We start from the raw sequence: 19,432 nt of genomic DNA, 5'->3' as shown, positions 1-19,432 counted from the left end.
CACAGTTGAGAAGCAAGTGGCAATAGCCCTCTGGAAGCTTGCAACGCCAGACAGCTACCAGTTAGTCGGGAAACAATTTGGAGTGGTAAATCTACTGTGGGGGCTGCTGTGATCCAAGAAGCCAACGCAATCACTGAGCTGTTGCTATCAAGGGTAGTGACTCCGGGAAATGTGCAGGTCATAGTGGATGGTTTTGCTGCAATGGGATTCCCTAACTATGGTGGGGCGATAGCCGAAACGCATATCCCTATCTTGGCACCGGACTACCGGTACATAAACCGCAAGGGGTACTTTTCAATGGAGCTGCAAGCACTGGTGGATCACAAAGGACGTTTCACCGACATCAACGTGGGATGGCCGGGAAAGGTACATGACACTTGCCTCTTCAGGAACTCTGGTCTGTTTGAACAGCTGCAGGAAGGGACTTACTTCCCAGACCAGAAAATAAATGTTGGGGATGTTGAAATGCCTATAGTTATACTTGGGGATCCAGCCTACACCTTAATGCCATGGCTCATGAAGCCAAACACAGGCACCCTGGACAGTAGTCAGGAGCTGTTCAACTATAGGCTGAGCAAGTGCAGAATGGTAGTAGAATGTGCATTTGGACGTTTAAAAGCACGCTGGCGCAGTTTCCTGACTCGGTTACACCTCAGCGTAACAAGTATTGTGGAGCACACACCAAGCAGCAATATCTGTGAGAGTAAGGGGGAGATGTTTATGGTGGGATGGGAGGTTGAGGCAAATCGCCTCGCCACTGATTACGCGAAGCCAGACACCAGGGCGATTAGAAGAGCACAGCAGGGTGCGCTACGCATCAGAGAAGCTTTGAAAACCAGTTTCATGACTGGCCAGGCTACGGTGGGACAGTTCCGTTTGTTTCTCCTTGATGAAAACCCACCCCGTTGGTTCACTCTACTTCCCTGTAAGCCAACCGCCCTTCCAACTTCGATCACCACTTGCAGAGGCAATGAAGTGAGGAGGACTTTAAACTAGGTTCACCGGGGGAAGGAGACCAAAGCCCTGAGGTAAGTGGGGAAATGGGATACCGGGAGGAAGCAGAAGCAGGAGAGCTCCTGTCTCATACTGAGAAATGGGGACGATCCGTGAGTTATCGTAAGAGCCTATATACAAATTCAAGAAGCCTGGGAAACAAGCAGGGTGAACTGGAAGTCCTGGCACAGTCAAGGAACTATGACGTGATTGGAATAACAGAGACTTGGTGGGATAACTCACATGACTGGAGTACTGTCATGGATGGATATAAACTGTTCAGGAAGGACAGACAGGGCAGAAAAGGTGTGTGAGTTACCTTGTATGTAAAAGGACAGTATGACTGCTCAGAGCTCCAGTATGAAACTGCAGAAAAACCTTAAAGTCTCTGGATTAAATTTAGAAGTGTAAGCAACAAGGGTGATGTCGTGGTTGGAGTCTGCTATAGACCACCAGACCAGGGGGATGAGGTGGACGAGGCTTTCTTCCAGCAACTAACAGAAGTTGCTAGATCGCAGGCCCTGGTTCTCATGGGAGACTTTAATCACCATGATATCTGCTGGGAGAGCAATACAGCGGTGCACAGACAATCCAGGAAGATTTTGGAAAGTGTAGGGGACAATTTCCTGGTGCAAGTGCTGGAGGAACCAACTAGGGGCAGAGCTGTTCTTGACATGCTGCTCATAAAAAGGGAAGAATTAGTAGGGGAAGCAAAAGTGGATGGGAACCTGGGAGGCAGTGACCATGAGATGGTTGAGTTCAAGATCCTGACACAAGGAAGAAAGGAGAGCAGCAGAATACGGACCCTGGACTTCAGAAAAGCAGACTTTGACTCCCTCAGGGAACTGATGGGCAGGATCCCCTGGGAGAACAACATGAAGGGGAAAGGAGTCCAGGAGAGCTGGCTGTATTTTAAAGAATCCTTATTAAGGTTGCAGGAACAAACCATTCCGACGTGTAGAAAGAATAGTAAATATGGCAGGTGACCTGCTTGGCTTAACAGTGAAATCCTTGCTGATCTTAAACACAAAAAAGAAGCTTACAAGAATTGGAAGATTGGACAAATGACCAGGAAGGAGTATAAAAATATTGCTCAGGCATGCAGGAGTGAAATCAGGAAGGCCAAATCACACTTGGAGTAGTAGCTAGCAAGAGATGTTAAGAGAAACAAGAAGGGTTTCTTCAGGTATGTTAGCAACAAGAAGAAAGTCAAGGAAAGTGTGGGCCCCTTACTGAATGAGGGAGGCAACCTAGTGACCGAGGATGTGGAAAAAGCTAATGTACTCCATGCTTTTTTTGCCTCTGTCTTCACGAACAAGGTCACCTCCCAGACCGCTGCACTGAGCAGCACAGCATGGGGAGGAGGTGACCAGCCCTCCGTGGAGAAAGAAGTGGTTCGGGACTATTTAGAAAAGCTGGATGAACACGAATCCATGGGGTTTCTGCCTAGCTGCATCCGAGGGTGCTAAAGGAGTTGGTGGATGTGATTTCAAAGATAATGGTCAATGGCTCTGCAAACTCATGGCGATCGCCCGATGACTGGAAAAAGACTAATGTAGTGCCCATCTTTAAAAAAGGAAGGAGGAGAATCCGGGGAACTACAGGCCAGTCAGCCTCACCTCAGTCCCTGGAAAAATCATGGAGCAGGTCCTCAAGGAATCAAATCTGAAGCACTTAGAGGGAGGAAAGTGATCAGGAACAGTCAGCATGAATTCACCAAGGGCAAGTCATGCCTGACTAACCTAATTGCCTTCTATGAGGAGATAACTGGCTCTGAGAATAAGGGGAAAAGCAGTGGATGTGTTATTCCTTGACTTTAGCAAAGCTTTTGCTACGGTCTCCCACAGTATTCTTGCCGGCAAGCTAAGGAAATATGGGAGGGATGAATGGACTATAAGGTGGATAGAAAGCTGGCTAGGTCGTCGGGCTCAACGGGTAGTGCTCAATGGCTCCATGTCTAGTTGGCAGCCGGTATCAAGCAGAGTGCCCCAAGGGTCGGTCCTTGGGCCGGTTTTGTTCAATATCTTCATTAATGATCTGGAGGATGGCATGGACTGCACTCTCAGGAAGTTTGCAGATGACACTAAACTGGGAGGAGTGGTAGATACACTGGAGGGTAGAGATAGGATACAGAGGGATCTAGACAAATTAGAGGATTGGGCCAAAAGAAATCTGATAAGGTTCAACAAGGACAAGTGCAGAGTCCTGCACTTAAGACGGAAGAATCCCATGCACAGCTACAGACTAGGTACTGAATGCCTAGCCAGCAGTTCTGCAGAAAAGGACCTAGGGGTCACAGTGGACAAAAAGCTGGATATGAGTCGACAGTGTGCCCTTGTTGCCAAGAAGGTTAACGGCATTGTGGGCTGTATAAGTAGGGGCATTGCCAGCAGATCAAGGGATGTGATGGTTCCCCTCTATTCGACATTGGTGAGGCCTCATCTGAAGTACTGTGTCCAGTTTTGGGCCCCACGCTACAAGAAGGATGTGGAAAAATTGGAAAGAGTCCAGCAGAGAGCAACAAAAATGATTAGGGGGCTGGAACACATGACTTATGAGAAGCGGTTGAGGGAACTGGGATTGTTTAGTCTGCAGAAGAGAAGAATGAGGGGGGATTTGATAGCCACTTTCAACTACCTGAAAGGGGGTTCCAAAGAGGATGGATATAGACTGTTCTCAGTGGTACCAGATGACAGAACAAGGAGCAATGGTCTCAAGTTGCAGTGGGGGAGGTTTAGGTTGGATATTAGGAAAGACTTTTTCACTAGGAGGGTGGTGAAGCACTGGAATGGGTACCTAGGGAGGTGGTGGAATCTCCTTCTGTCATAACTATAAAGAGAAGGGTAACAGCCCTCCTGTGTACAATACTATAAAATCCCTCCTAGCCAGAGACTCCAGAATCCTTTTACCTGTAAAGGGTTAAGAAACTCAGGTAACCTGGCTGACACCTGACCCAAAAGACCAATAAGGGGACAAGATACTTTCAAATCTTGGTGGGGGGAAGGCTTATGTTTGTGCTCTTTGTTTTGGGGAGAGTTCGCTCTTGGGACTAAGAAGGACCAGACATCAATCCAGGCTCTCCAAATCTTTCTGAACAAGTCTCTCATATTTCAAACTTGTAAGTAAAGAGCTAGGGAAGGCGTGTTAGATTTATCTTTGTTTTCTCAACTTGTAAATGTACCTTTTACTAGGGTGTTTACCTCTGTTTGCTGTAACTTTGAACCTAAGGCTAGAGGGGGGTCCTCTGGGCTCTTTAAGTTTGATTACCCGTAAAGTTATTTTCCATCCTGATTTTACAGAGATGATGTTGACCTTTTTCTTTAATTAAAAGCCTTCTTTTTAAGAACCTGCTTGATTTTTCCTTGTTTTTAGATCCAAGGGGGTTGGATCTTGATCCACCAGGAGTTGGTGGGAGAGAGGAGGGGGGGATGGTTAATTTCTCCTTGTTTTAAGATCCAAGGGGTTTGGATCTGTATTCACCAGGGAATTGGTGAAGAGTCTCTCAAGGCTACCCAGGGAAGGGAATTAGCACATTGGGAGTGGTGGCACCGGACCAGATCTAAGCTGATAGTTAAGCTTAGAAGTTTTCATGCAGGCCCCCACATCTGTACCCTAAAGTTCAGAGTGGGGAAGGAGCCTTGACACCTTCCTTAGAGGTTTTTAAGGTCAGGCTTGACAAAGCTCTGGCTGGGATGATTTAGTTGGAGATTGGTCCTGCTTTGAGCAGGGGGTTGGACTAGATGACCTCCTGAGGTCCCTTCCAACCCTGATAGTCTATGATTCTATGATCAGTTTGATCCCGCAGTAGCCTCAGCATTGCATCCTGCCTCCTCTCATCGTGCTGCCGCCACCTCTCATCTTGCTCCCGCCATCTTTCATCTTGCTTGTCCCTCCTGTCCTCTCATTCATTTTCTGCTTTCCTGGACTCTGACATTGTTTGCCTCCACACATTCTGCTGAGCTCTTTCAGTGCAGTAGGACTGCATGAGCTCAGAGAACATTTCATCGCGAGTGCGTTTTTTTCGCCTTCTTATCTGCGCTAGCATCTGGAACGGAGATGATGGGGGAGCGTTGAAACATTTGCAGCTGCAGGAGGAAAAAAAAGGGAGAGTAGTATTTAAAAAGACACATTTTAGAGAACAATGGGTAGACTCTTTCACGGTGAACCAAGCTGTTAACATTACATAGCACAGATGCTTTCAGTACAAGGTCGCATTTTGCCTCTTATATTGAGGGCCTGCCGGTTTGGTGTGAGAGATCACACACGCAGGGCCGGGCAACAGAATTCGGCTTGCAGGCAGCCATGGTAAACCACAGTCTTTCGGCTTCTTCAACCTTCATAACATGTGGGAATGGTTTCAAACAGCAGCACCCTCTTTTCCCATACCAAGCACCTGTTGGGCTGGCCATTTAAAAGGAGGGCCTGTACTGGCTGCGAATGCATCCCAAGTCTTCAGGGCAAATTAATCATTAAACATGCTTGCTTTTAAACCATGCATTATATTTACAAAGGCACACTCAACAGACATGCCTTCTCTGGCTTCATGGTCCGTGAGCCCACCTTGTGAGGGTTGGGAGGGTATTGGCTCCAGAGTGATAACCAGTTCCTGGCTGTCAGGGAGAATGGTTTCTCCACTTGCGTGCTGTGAGTTATCCTCATCCTCCTCCACCTCCTCATCTTCCTCGTCCCCAAAATCATCATCCCTGTTGCATGAGACTCCCCCCTTGCAGGTGTCCATGGTCAGGGGTGGGGCAGTGGTAGGGGTCCCCCCTAGAATTGCATGTAGCTCATCACAGAAGTGGCACGTCTGGGGCTCTGACCCGGAGCGGCCATTTGCCTCTTTGGTATGCTTGCCTGAGCGCCTTAATTTTCGCGCGGCACTGCTGCGGGTCCTTGTTGTGGCCTCTGTCCATCATGCCCTTGCAGATTTTTTCAAATATTTTGGCATTTCGTCTTTTGGAACGGAGTTCTGATAGCACGGATTCGTCTCCCCAAACAGTGATCAGATCCAGTACCTCCCATTTGGTCCATGCTGGAGCTCTTTTGCAATTCTGGGACTGCATGGTCACCTGTGCTGTTGAGCTCGCCACGCTGGCCAAACAGGAAATGAAATTCAAAAGTTCCCAGGGCTTTTGCTGTGTACCTGGCTAGTGCATCTGAGTTGAAAGTGCTGTGCAGAGCGGTCACAATGGAGCACTCTGGGATAGCTCCCGGAAGCCAATACTGTCGATTTGCATCCACACTACCCTAAATTCGACCTGGAGATGTCGATTTCAGAACTAATCCCCTCATTGGGGAGGAGTACAGAAATCGATTTTAAGAGCCCTTTAAGTCAACAAAAATGGCTTCGTCGTGTGGACGGGTGCAGGGTTAAATAAATCTAACACTGCTAAATTCGACCTAAACTCGTAGTGTAGACCAGGGCTAAGTTTCAACACAAAGCAGGGAGAGCAGAGAAGGGAAATGCACGGCAAAGTTCAGGAATGTTTGCAAGTTGAGAAGGAGAATGAGTTCTAGATCTGTCAAGAGAGAGAAGGGCTAAGAATCCCGCCAGCAGACTTTCTGTGGAGCCTGAAAACAGCCCGCAAGTTGGCCCAAGAACCATACTAAGGGCCCTCCTCCCAGCCACCAGGGATACTGCCTCCATAGAACTTTCAGTCCCTGATGGCCACGGAGATACAATGTCTAGAATTTGGACTCTGATCCACCACATGTTGTCTCATTTATGCCATTTCTGCTCCGCCAGGCCAGGCCAGAGAACAGACAGCTGAAGAAGGAACTTAACATGTCTCCAATACCAGAGCACAAGAAACAGTTATTATAAATTTAATTTTTTTAAAAGGCCATGCAGGGCCTTTCACCTCTCTCCCAAAGATCAGAACTCCTTCTATAGCTGTGCACTGGATCTGTCAGTTGTCCCTCACAAGGATGCCCCCAATTTTCACCTCTGTCCCACTCAAACTCAGTGCCATTTCCTGATTACACCAAGTTATTTACATACTGATTGTGATGCCATGGAGTTTATTATATGCTAAAGGAACTAAACCCACCTAATTTTAAACTTCCTGAACACTGTATGCACTCGGACAGTTAGCACAATCAGCAATGCAACACAAATTCTGTGTCTTTTTAAGGCTATTTTCCTGCTTGAATCATTACCTCCAGAACAAGCACTGGCTCTATCATATTACATTAAGGAAATAGTAGGGCAAAGGAAACCACTGAGAAGATTCTGTTTTAAAACATGTGTAGCAAGTTGAGTACTTACTAGATTGCTTCACCTTTCTGTAAACGACAAACACAAAAATCCCTATAAGGGGCAATGCCACTGCAGCTCCAATTATTATTCCAGTTAGCTGTGGGGAGAGGTTAGGAAAAAGAGTGAATAATTAAAATATTCCTTAAAATTTTGGTAAATCCTACAGCAAACACTCAGCAAGGTATGAATGTGGAAATTCAGGGCATGTTCAGAAATCCTCATTTTGGAAAAGAAAAAAAAAGTGACTCAACTGTGATATAACTAAGTACTGAAGCATTTAAACAATTTCACAGTCTCCCTCCCACACACATACACCAGGGATCCTCTGCTTCTATTTGAAGGACTTATGAATTGAATAAGTAGGTAGCACATGGGGTGAAAACCAGAAATTGAAACTCCACTTCATGCATTGCAGTAATGTGAGATCACATAATCCACTCAAGCTCTGACTTACTCCTGGGGGAATTCTGCACCACTGCACAGATTTTTTTTTTTTTTTCTTCACAGAAAATACATTCTGCCGGAGAAGCACTGCAGTTGCATCTTTCACTCAACAGGGGCTGCTGTGGCACCAAAACAGAGGGCAGCCAGCTCACTGTAGCAGCCAGAAGCTGACAGGGAGAAAGCAGAGGCTGATTTTCTCATAGAGACCTGGCTGTGAGGTCAGGTGAGGAAAATGGGATATGGGGGGGGACAGACAGAGCAGAGCATACGGGGCTGTTGGGGGGGGGGTCACAGAGTGTCAAAGGGGCTAGTGAGGGGAGTAGACTAAAGTGGAGACTAAATGGAAGTGGGTGTGCAGGGACACTGGGGGTGGGGGTGTGCAGGGCCAAATGGGGACCAAGGGAGGGGGAGCATGGGAACAGGGGAAGGAAAGTGCAGGGACACATGGGGACAGGTGGTGGAAGGGTGATTGAGGGGCAGTGCAGGGACACATGGGAACAGGGGCAGATGTGCCTGACTGAATGGGAGAGGCTAGTGGTCAGCCAGGGTCAGCATGGGGGAGGCTCCCCAACTCCCTAACAATCTCTCTCCCCAAAAAACCCCTGTTCCATACTTCTCCCACCCACACCCAACAACTCTCCAGGTTCACTCCCAGGCTGCTTCTGAGCAATTACTTCCCTATCCCTCAGCTCCTCCGTTACCCCTGACTCCCCCAAGCCTTTGCACTGCTTCTGAGGGGTACAGAAGATACATTTCTGAATTGTCGTTTAAATGAATTATTACTCAAAGTTCTGTATTAATATGCCTAGTAAGGAATCTATTTGTCAAAAACATTTCTTGAATCTTTTTTGTTGTCTGTACTGTTAAAGACATAGTTCTTGACAGGTATTTTGAAATAAATTACCAAAATAATTGAAACCGGTATGATTATATTGTGTTATTTTGACAAATAAAATACACAGAATTTTGCAGTATTTTAAAATATTGTGCACAGAATTTTTTATTTTTTGGCACAGAACTCCCCCAGGAGTACTGACTGTACCTGAGGAATGATACACAGGAGGCTATTTATACATACATTTTATCTTGCATCCAATCAATTAAAGTTGTATATTACCATAGTAGTTTGCATTCTGTCTTCTACGAACTGAAGAACTCGTGTTCGTAGATCTATGCCCACTGGGATTCCAGCCTAAAGCAAGAACGGAAAGGGAACAATTAAGGAAAAAGCTTGCAAAAACTGAAGGTTCTTTAAAAGACTATCTGTACACATAGCAAGAAATCTCAGTAACAGTTTCTCCATATCTGGTCTCATGCATCCAAAGTAATTTTCTTACATTTATATAGTGTCCTCCTTTCAACCACACAGTAAGGCGCTTAAGGATCTATCAGATTGTGTGAAGTAACTTCAAAACAACCAGGGATAAAATTAAACAGTCTCATCCACAAATACCAGCCCTTATGTTCCTCTCTCCCCAAAAGTCTGGGTATCCTGATAGTCAAAAGACCTGGGCTATTTCAGTCCAAGGTGGAGAAGGAGTGTGACTCAGGGACCTCTTGATGCCAACTGGCAGAGGGCACATGAGGTTTTACAGAGATCCCTTGGGTCAGGGACATACATAGTACTTCACCAAAGGTGGCATGTAAGGTCTCTACTAATGGTCATCATAATCATTGCAAAATGTATGCAAGTATAATATTTAAGAAGTTATGTATCTATACTGAATATTATGTTCTTAAGGTAAGAACCTTGACCTGACGCAGACAGGTTCCTTTCAGGCAGAAGGTAACAGATGCTTAGACCTCCCTGTCTGGTCATATCTGTACTGTCTGCTCCACAATGGAGGCCTATTTGCATACTGAGCCAGATATCGATTAAGAGATGACAAAATCTACAAGAAAGGAGTATACAGAAAACAAAAAGAACAAACAGGAGGATGTCCTGCCTATGAATAAGGACAATGGTTTGCTCTGAGATCGCTATGGGTACAAACAGACACCCTGGATCTTTCACAGAGGAGATGAGCAGACAGCGTAACTTATCTCTAGGGGCGGGTGATGCCTCAGAACCCTGGGTATCCCCAAGAAGCATCACAAGGAACGAGTTCCAAAGTCAAGGGCCCTCAAAGAAAATGTCTTGTCAGCATCTCCTCCTTTTTTAAACCAAGGGGACCTCAATTCAGGCACCTTCACTAACCACAGCTGTGGCCCAGGAGAGGAGACTTGCAAGGCCCTATAAGCAGGAACCAAGCCATTTAGGGGTTTATAGTTGACAGCAAACACCTTAAACTCCACTCCAGAACCAACAGGTGACATGCAGAGTCACTGATGTCTCGTGCTCCCAGCAAGATATGCTCCTTAATAAGCAACAACTTCAGTATCCAGATCAGTTTAAGATGCATCTGTATATAAAGGGCAGTACAGTGCAGTAATCAAATCTTAACATGGCAGAAGCTCAGATAAGGGTAGACTTGCCCACATCCAAAACCCACAGTAGCAAGCTCTGGGACAGATATAGATGAAGAAGTGCTTTCCTGGTGATCCAACAATACCCTGAGATGGCAGACTCTAGTAACTAACAGCACAATTGACACTCCAGCTATAGTCAATAGGAGATCTGGGTACCCAGGGACTCTGGGATCAAACCTTGTACAAATACCTACCACTGAAATGCAGCCACCTCTGGGGTGAACAGGTTTCAGTTAGGGTCAGATAATTGTCAGCATGCTCCAGGAGAGGTAGGATAAGTTATTATTTTGTAGGGACCACCAATCCAACTCCAGCTATGAGCCCACTCTCTAGGGGGCCTCCTCAGGGGATAAGAAAACTGTTTCCTGTCCCTATCCCAGCTGCAGCCTTACTAGCTGCTGATCTCACATAGTATACATCTACACCAGTGGTCCCCAAACTGTGGGGCGCGCCCCGTCCAGTGAGGCTCAGGACAGGCCCCATGGGAGGGTGTGGAGGGAGCATCACCCAGCCCCGCTCTGCCCCCAGCTCCACTCCAGCCCCAGCTGTGACCCAGCTCCACTCCCAGTAGCCGGCCGCTACCCTGTCCCTGCCCCAGCCATGGCTTGGCCATCGGCCCCTGCTCTCGGCCGCCAGCCCCAGGCCACAACTCTGCTCTCAGACAAGAGGGGCGCAGATACATTCCATTATTGGTAGGGGGAGGCACGAGAGGAAAAGTTTGGGCACCACTGATCTACACAGCTAGCAGCTCGGCCTCTGAGCTCAGGTCAACTGACTTGGGCTTGTGGAGCTCACACTACAAACAACAGTGTAGACAGTGCTTTTAAGATGCAGCTCAGGCTGAATCTCTCCTGCATGCCTAGGCTTCAGAGCCCGAGCTACAACTTCTACACAGCTATTTTTAGCATGGTAGTGCAAGCCCCAAAAGCTCAAGTCTGTCAACCCACATTCAGAGGCTTGTTGCCGCAGGCTGTGTAGATGTACATAATTACACTCCTGCAACTTTAGGAGGCTGTCCTCAGGTCCTACTCAGGGAGGTAGAAATAGCTCCTGGAGAGCCCTCTTTGAATAGCAGCATCACTGGATTTATCAAAAATGGACTAGTCCCCTACTCTAGACACAGGTAAATGTGGCAGATGAGCGAAGTAGGAGGGGCACACACAATAGCAAGCTATTACATAGGCACTGATAAGAAGCCCAGGCCTCCCACTTTCTCTGATTCTAACCAGATTGCTTCCCCAGGACCCTACTTGAAGGGTAAGTCAGCCTCTGGCTAGTGGTAGGTTTCTGATAAGCTTGAAGCTCTATCTTTTTCTAGCTGTTGGTATTTGGGATGCAGAGAGTGGACATGGCATAAGGCACCCGGGCACACCACTTGAGGGACGGGAAGAAATGCCTTGTATGATATACCATTAAAACATAAAAGGGCTGAGTCAAGTAAAGAGGAGGGGAGAACACAAAAACTCCATTGGTCTCTAACAGACAGGCATCCTGGGCAGAAATGAGGGACTCAGGGCTTGTCTACACTTGAAATGCTACAGCTAGATGAAGGGTTGCCAACCCTCCTAGTTTCGCCGGGAGTCTCATGGAATCAGGCTCTATCTCCCAGAAGCTACTGAAGCCAAAAAGGGAGATTTTAGGCCACTAAAAGTCCGGCGGTGCAGCGGGGCTAAGGCAGGCTTCCTGACTGCCATGGCCCTGGGCCACTCCCGGAAGCGGTTGGCATGTCCCTGCAGCCTCTGTGAAGGGGCAGGGGGTCTCCGTGCACTGCCCCTGCCCCGAGCACCAACTCCGTAGCTCCCATTGGCCGGAAACTGTGGTTTATAATTATATTACAGTAACTCCTCACTTAACGTTGTAGTTATGTTCCTGAAAAATGCGACTTTAAGCGAAACAATGTTAAGTGAATCCAAATTCCCCATAAGAATTAATGTAAATGAGGGGATTAGGTTCCAGGGAATTTTTTTTCACCAGACAAAAGACATTTTTATATATATACACACATACACATACATACACACACAGTGTAAGTTTTAAACAAATAATTTAATACTGGTACACAGTGATGATGACTGTGAAGCTTGGTTGAAGTGGAGGAGTCAGAGGGTGGGATATTTTCCAGGGAATGCCTTACTGCTAAATGATGAACTAGCAATTGGCTGAACCCTCAAGGGTTAACTCTCACAGTCTACAAGGCAGCAGGAATGGAGGGAGGGGAGAGAGCATCGCAGACAGAGACACATATTGTGTGTGTGGGTGTGTGAAAGAGAGATGCACATTACCCCTTTAAGTACACTGCCTTGTTTATTAGATCAGCTTGCTGAGACCACAGCTGCTGCTGCCCGCAAGATCCCTCTGTCCTGAGCCCTGTTGTGTCCCCACCCGCCCCCCGCTCTATGGAAGATGGGGTAAGCAGGGTGCAGAAGCAGGGGGGAGGGGGACACCCTGACATTAACCCCAATCTTCCTCCCCCACCCCCGCACAGCAAGCAGGAGTCTCGGGGAGCAGCTCCAAGGCAGAGGGCAGGAGCAGCACACGTCAGTGGGGAGAGTGAGAACTGCAATTGCTAGCCTGCTGGGCAGCTGCTGCACAGGGAACTTAGGGCAGCTGATGCGGGGCTGCCAGTCCACCTTGGTTCCCAGGGACGGTGCAAGGATGTTTCGCACCCTAGGCGAAACTTCCACCTTGCGCGCTCCCCACCCCCCCCCGGCAGCTCCCCACACACACACACACCCCGCCCTGAGACACCCCCCCCCACGCGGCAGTTCCCCACCTCAGCTCACATCTGCTCCACCCCCTCCTGAGCCCTGCAGCAGCTCCCCCGCGGCAGCTCCCCCCCACCTAGGGAGCCATGAGGCAGCTCCCCACCCCAGCTCACCTCTGCTCCGCCCCCTCCCCAAGCCCTGCAGCAGCTCCCCACCCTGCTCTGCCCGAGGCACCTCCCCCACAGCACTTCCCCACCCCCCCTCCGCCCTGAGGCACACCCCTCCCCACAGTAGCTCACCCCCGGCCCAGGGAGCCGTGCGGCAGCTCCTGCCCAGCTCACCTCTGCTCCGCCTCCTCCCTGAGCACGCCATTGTTGCTCCACATCTCCCGCCTCCCAGGCTTGCGGCGCCAATCAGCTGTTTGGCGCCGCAAGCCTGGGAGGGAGAGAAGCAGAGCGGGCGGCGTGCTCAGGGGAGGAGGCGGAGCAGAGGTGAGCTGGGGCGGGGAGTTCCCCTGCGTGCCATCCCACCCCTTACTTGCTGCATGCGGCCCTCCCCGCGCCCCCCTGCCCCAGCTCCCTCCGCCTAAATGCCGACGACGACCGGGGCGGCCAAAGATCCAGCCTCTGCGATCGCCACCGAAGAAAATGCCGCCCCCCAAATGCTAGCGCCCTAGGCGACCGCCTAGGTCGCCTAATAGGTTGCACTGGCCCTGCTGGTTCCAAGCCCCCACCAGCTAGCTTCAACGGGCTGTTCTTCCTGCAAGCAATGGACAAAGCTGGCAGCTGCCAAACGACGTTAGAAGGGAGCATTGCACAACTTTAAACGAGCATGTTCCCTAATTGATCAGCAACATAACGAAACAATGTTAACCAGGACGACTTTAAGTGAGGAGTTACTGTATAATTTTATCTATTGAGTGGCAATCTATGTTCCATTATTAAGCTTACTTTCTTCATTAACTTTTTAGTTATAGAAACACATAGTATTCTTAGATTTTCAGAACTACTTATATGAGGACTCAAAACAAAAATCTGATTTTTCACAGAGGGGGTAAAAAAATTTTGTCCATTTACAACTGACCACTCATTCATTGCAGAAGTTTAAAAATTCATACATATGTATATTTCAATGCCTTGCTGTGATTATTTACTTTGCTAGCTATTTCAAATTTTTAAAAATATTTCAATTCATAGATTCATAGATTCTAGGACTGGAAGGGACCTTGAGAGGTCGAGTCCAGTCCCCTGCCCGCATGGCAGGACCAAATACCGTCTAGACCATCCCTGATAGACATTTATCTAACCTACTCTTAAATATCTCCAGAGATGGAGATTCCACAACCTCCCCTAGGCAATTTATTCCAGTGTTTAACCACCCTGACAGTTAGGAACTTTTTCCTAATGTCCAACCTAGACCTCCCTTGCTGCAGTTTAAACCCATTGCTTCTGGTTCTATCCTTAGAGGCTAAGGTGAACAAGTTTTCTCCCTCCTCCTTATGACACCCTTTTAAATACCTGAAAACTGCTATCATGTCCCCTCTCAGTCTTCTCTTTTCCAAACTAAACAAACCCAATTCTTTCAGCCTTCCTTCATAGGTCATGTTCTCAAGACCTTTAATCATTCTTGTTGCTCTTCTCTGAACCCTTTCCAATTTCTCCACATCTTTTTAAAAATTCGGTGCCCAGAACTGGACACAATACTCCAGCTGAGGCCTAACCAGAGCAGAGTAGAGCGGAAGAATGACTTCTCGTGTCTTGCTCACAACACACCTGTTAATACATCCCAGAATCATGTTTGCTTTTTTTGCAACAGCATCACACTGTTGACTCATATTTAGCTTGTGGTCCACTATAACCCCTAGATCCCTTTCTGCCGTACTCCTTCCTAGACAGTCTCTTCCCATTCTATGTGTGAAACTGATTTTTCCTTCCTAAGTGGAGCACTCTGCATTTGTCTTTGTTAAACTTCATCCTGTTTACCTCAGCCCATTTCTCCAATTTGTCCGGATCATTTTGAATTATGACCCTGTCCTCCAAAGTAGTTGCAATCCCTCCCAGTTTGGTATCATCCGCAAACTTAATAAGCGTACTTTCTATGCCAATATCTAAGTCGTTGATGAAGATATTGAACAGCGCCGGTCCCAAAACAGACCCCTGCGGTACCCCACTCGTTATGCCTTTCCAGCAGGATTGGGAACCATTAATAACAACTCTGAGTATGGTTATCCAGCCAGTTATGCACCCACCTTATAGTAGCCCCATCTAAATTGTATTTGCCTAGTTTATCGATAAGAATATCATGCGAGACCGTATCAAATGCCTTACTAAAGTCTAGGTATACCACATCCACAGCTTCACCCTTATCCACAAGGCTCGTTATCCTATCAAAGAAAGCTATCAGATTGGTTTGACATGATTTGTTCTTCACAAATCCATGCTGGCTGTTCCCTATCACCTTACCACCTTCCAAGTGTTTGCAGATGATTTCCTTAATTACTTGCTCCATTATCTTCCCTGGCACAGAAGTTAAACTAACTGGTCTGTAGTTTCCTGGGTTGTTTTTATTTCCCTTTTTATAGATGGGCACTATATTTGCCCTTTTCCAGTCTTCTGGAATCTCTCCCGTCTCCCATGACTTTCCAAAGATAATAGCTAGAGGCTCAGATACCTCCTCTATTAGCTCCTTGAGTATTCTAGGATGCATTTCATCAGGCCCGGGTGACTTGCAGGCATCTAACTTTTCTAAGTGATTTTTAACTTGTTCTTTTTTTATTTTATCCGCTAAACCTACCCCCTTCCCATTAGCATTCACTATGTTAGGCATTCCTTCAGACTTCTCAGTGAAGACCGAAACAAAGAAGTCATTAAGCATCTCTGCCATTTCCAAGTTTCCTGTTACTGTTTCTCCCTCTTCACTAAGCAGTGGGCCTACCCTGTCTTTGGTCTTCCTCTTGCTTCTAATGTATTGATAAAAAGTCTTCTTGTTTCCCTTTATTCCCGTAGCTAGTTTGAGCTCATTTTGTGCCTTTGCCTTTCTAATCTTGCCCCTGCATTCCTGTGTTGTTTGCCTATATTCATCCTTTGTAATCTGTCCCAGTTTCCATTTTTTATATGACTCCTTTTTATTTTTTAGATCATGCAAGATCTCATGGTTAAGACAAGGTGGTATTTTGCCACATTTTCTATCTTTCCTAACCAGCGGAATAGCTTGCTTTTGGGCTCTTAATAGTGTCCCTTTGAAAAACTGCCAACTCTCCTCAGTTGTTTTTCCCCTCGGTCTTGATTTCCATGGGACCTTACCTATCAGCTCTCTGAGCTTACCAAAATCTGCCTTCCTGAAATCCATTGTCTCTATTTTGCTGTTCTCCCTTCTACCCTTCCTTAGAATTGCAAACTCTATGATTTCATGATCACTTTCACCCAGGCTGCCTTCTACTTTCAAATTCTCAACGAGTTCCTCCCTATTTGTTAAAATCAAGTCTAGAACAGCTTCCCCCCTAGTAGCTTTTTCAACCTTCTGAAATAAAAAGTTGTCTCCAATGCAGTCCAAGAATTTGTTGGATAGTCTGTGCCCCGCTGTGTTATTTTCCCAACATATATCTGGATAGTTGAAGTCCCCCATCACCACCAAATCTTGGGCTCTGGATGATTTTGTTAGTTGCTTAAAAAAAGCCTCATCCACCTCTTCCACCTGGTTAGGTGGCCTGTAGTAGACTCCTAGCATGACATCTCCCTTGTTTTTTACCCCTTTTAGCCTAACCCAGAGACTCAACACTTCCGTCTCCTATGTCCATCTCTACCTCAGTCCAAGTGTGTACATTTTTAATATATAAGGCAACACCTCCTCCCTTCACACTGCTCTACAGCCAAAATGCTTCTGAAATAAATGTAGTCAAACTTTACTAATTCTGGGTCACGAAGAACGAAAATGATGCTTAAAATTGTTGATTGGCTCTAGTTTTCAAGATATGCTATTGGGTCAGTATATACGACCCTTGACTTGGGAAGGGATCTCAATTTAAACCAGAAATGACTAAAATACATCTTTGACTGGATCTATGAATAAAGCTATGACTGCGTTTGGACAGTACTTGCTTTTTAGGCAAAACAATGAATGATGCAATCTGAAGCTGGTATTGCGTCATACATGATCTGAATTGCATCATGTTATTCCTAGAAGTCATGGATGATGCAATCATAACGAAGCTTACATCACTCTGCTGAACAAATTGCCCTATATCAGCTCTAGAAATCATACAGTGTCGTGCTCGCTTATTTGTCAGTGTTTGATTTTGCAAAGGGACACATTTCTGTTTAGCCAAAGTGAGCAGAGATGCCTCGTACTTGTGTGAACAGTGCAGATAACTTCTGCTATGTTTGTGGTGAAGTGACTTTTGCATCACAAAAGCGCAGTATAACCACTATGGTTAAGAAAGCCTATCACCTTTATTTTGGCTGCAAAATTGGAGATCAGAACAAGAGGTGGGCCCCACACATATGCTGCAACACTTGTGCAACAAATCTTCGCCAGTGGTTGAACAGGAAAAGGAAAATCTATGCCCTTTGCAGTGCCAATGATTTGGAGAGAGCCAACAGATCATACCAGCAATTGTTACTTCTACATGGTGCCTCCAGTTGGGAAAGGTGTGTCAAAGAAGAAAAAGTGGACCGTGCATTATCCAAACATTCCATCAGCTATACGCCCAGTACCCCACGGAGAAGGACTGCCAGTTCCTCATGCACCAGAATCATTCTCACTTGAGTTAGACAAGGAAGAGGAAGAGGATGAAACTTCTGGTCCTGAACCATCAGTGTCACAGGACCCACATTTTCTCCCATCCTCCTCCTCTGAACCACACCTCCTAACACAAGGTGAACTGAATGACCTTGTCAGGGATTTGGAACTACCCAAGAGTAAGGCAGAGCTGTTGGGCTCCAGACTACAGCAGTGGGATCTCCTGGCAGGGGTTGTTAGGGTTTCCATGTTCCGTTACCGTCACAAGGATCCTGTCCCATTCTTCTTCATGAACGGTGATCTTGTAGCCTGCAACAACATCGATGGTGTGATGGCAGCCCTCAACATCGTTCACGATCCAGATGAGTGGAGACTGTTCATTGATTCATCGAAGACGAGTCTTAAAGCTGTTTTACTGCATAATGGCAATGTTTGCCATCAATTCCAGTTGGTCATGCAGTCCGTATGAAGGAAACCTAGGACAACATGAAACAACTTTTGAGGTGCATAAACTATGACCAACATCAGTGGCAGCTTTGTTGTCATTTGAAGGTTGTTGCTCTCTTGCTTGGTTTGCAGACTGGATACACAGAGTACTGCTGTTTTCTCTGCGAATGGGATAGTCGTGCAAGAGATTCCCACTACATCAAGAAAGATTGGCCACTCCGACAGTCATTGGAGCCTGGGAGGAAAAGTGTTCAGCATCCACCACTTGTTGAATCAAGGAAGATTTTGTTACCACCCTTACACATCGAGCTGGGTCTGATGAAGAACTTTGTCAAGGCCATTGACAAAACACAAGCAGCTTTCAAGTACCTCCATGGAAAATTTCCAAGGTTAAGTGAAGCTAAGATAAAGGAAGGTGTCTTTGTTGGTCCTCAGATTCGTGAACTTCTTCGAGATGATGCATTTGACCATGCACTGCGTGGCAAGGAAAAGACGGCATGGAAAGCCTTCCAGTTAGTGGCAATAAATTTTCTCAGCAACAACAAGGCAGACAACTACAGGTTATTGGTGGAAAACCTCCTCAAGGCATACAAAAGCCTTGGTTGCAACATGTCACTAAAGATACATTTTTTGCACTCTCGTCTAGATTTTTTTCCACCGAACTGCAGAGCAGTGCGCGACGAGCACGGCGAGCGATTTCACCAGGACATTGCAACAATGGAGAAACGCTATCAGGGCAAATGGAGCCCATCAATGCTTGCAGACTATTGCTGGACAGTGACAAGAGATGCTCCATTTAATGAATACAAGAGACAAGCCAAGAAGCGCCGAGTAGACACTGAATAGGACTAAACTATGTACATAATAGGTTTTTGCCTTTTGTTTCATAATAAATTTTATTTATATAAGCCTTTTGCTGATTTTTAAAGTGTAACATAAACAGGACAGGGGAAATATTATCATGTAAAGCAACCAATTCAAGAAAAGGTGTACCATTATACACAGGCACAGAAAAACTCAGACTATGGAAATCACAATTTAAGGTTACATAAATAATTCTGAACATATCTCCCAGGGGTCCAAAACGGGTTAGCAGACCGCCTCAGACGATCCTACCACATGCACGAATGGACGTTGAGACAGGACGTCCTGCATTCAATCTTCCAGAGGTGAGGGTTTCCCCAGGTGGATCTCTTCGCCACCAAGGGCAACAGCCAATGCCCTCAGTTTTGTTCATTCCAGAACCTCAGCCCGGGCTCGTTGGCAGATGCCTTAGTGATTACGTGGGGCGGGAGCCTGAGGTACGCCTTCCCTCCATTCCCGCTCATCCACAAGGTCCTCCTCAAGACCCGCAGTCCAGTCTCTGCGTGGGGATCAG

General features: G+C 46.8%; 1 protein-coding gene across 15 annotated transcripts in view; it reads right to left on the bottom strand.

The window, feature by feature from the left end:
* The window catches only part of PNPLA7 (patatin like phospholipase domain containing 7), a 420,470-nt gene that overhangs the window by 389,725 nt on the left and 11,313 nt on the right, over positions 1–19,432 (bottom strand). For 14 of the 15 annotated variants that reach the window (XR_010593664.1, XR_010593665.1, XR_010593663.1 and 11 more), the window contains 2 exons: positions 8,814–8,888; positions 7,262–7,349 (listed from right to left, as the gene is read on the bottom strand). Coding sequence is in view for 11 of the 15 variants with exons in the window: in XM_065572470.1 (XP_065428542.1) it covers positions 7,262–7,349; positions 8,814–8,888 (163 nt within the window). In the remaining 4 variants the exon portion in view is untranslated. The remainder of the gene's footprint in view (positions 1–7,261; positions 7,350–8,813; positions 8,889–19,432) is intronic. The other variant, XM_065572482.1, reaches the window with a different exon arrangement.

The sequence above is a fragment of the Chrysemys picta genome, chromosome 18 (assembly GCF_011386835.1).
Source record: "Chrysemys picta bellii isolate R12L10 chromosome 18, ASM1138683v2, whole genome shotgun sequence".
Classification (NCBI taxonomy): Eukaryota; Metazoa; Chordata; order Testudines; family Emydidae; genus Chrysemys; species Chrysemys picta.
This window is presented reverse-complemented; position numbering and strand designations above follow the sequence as displayed.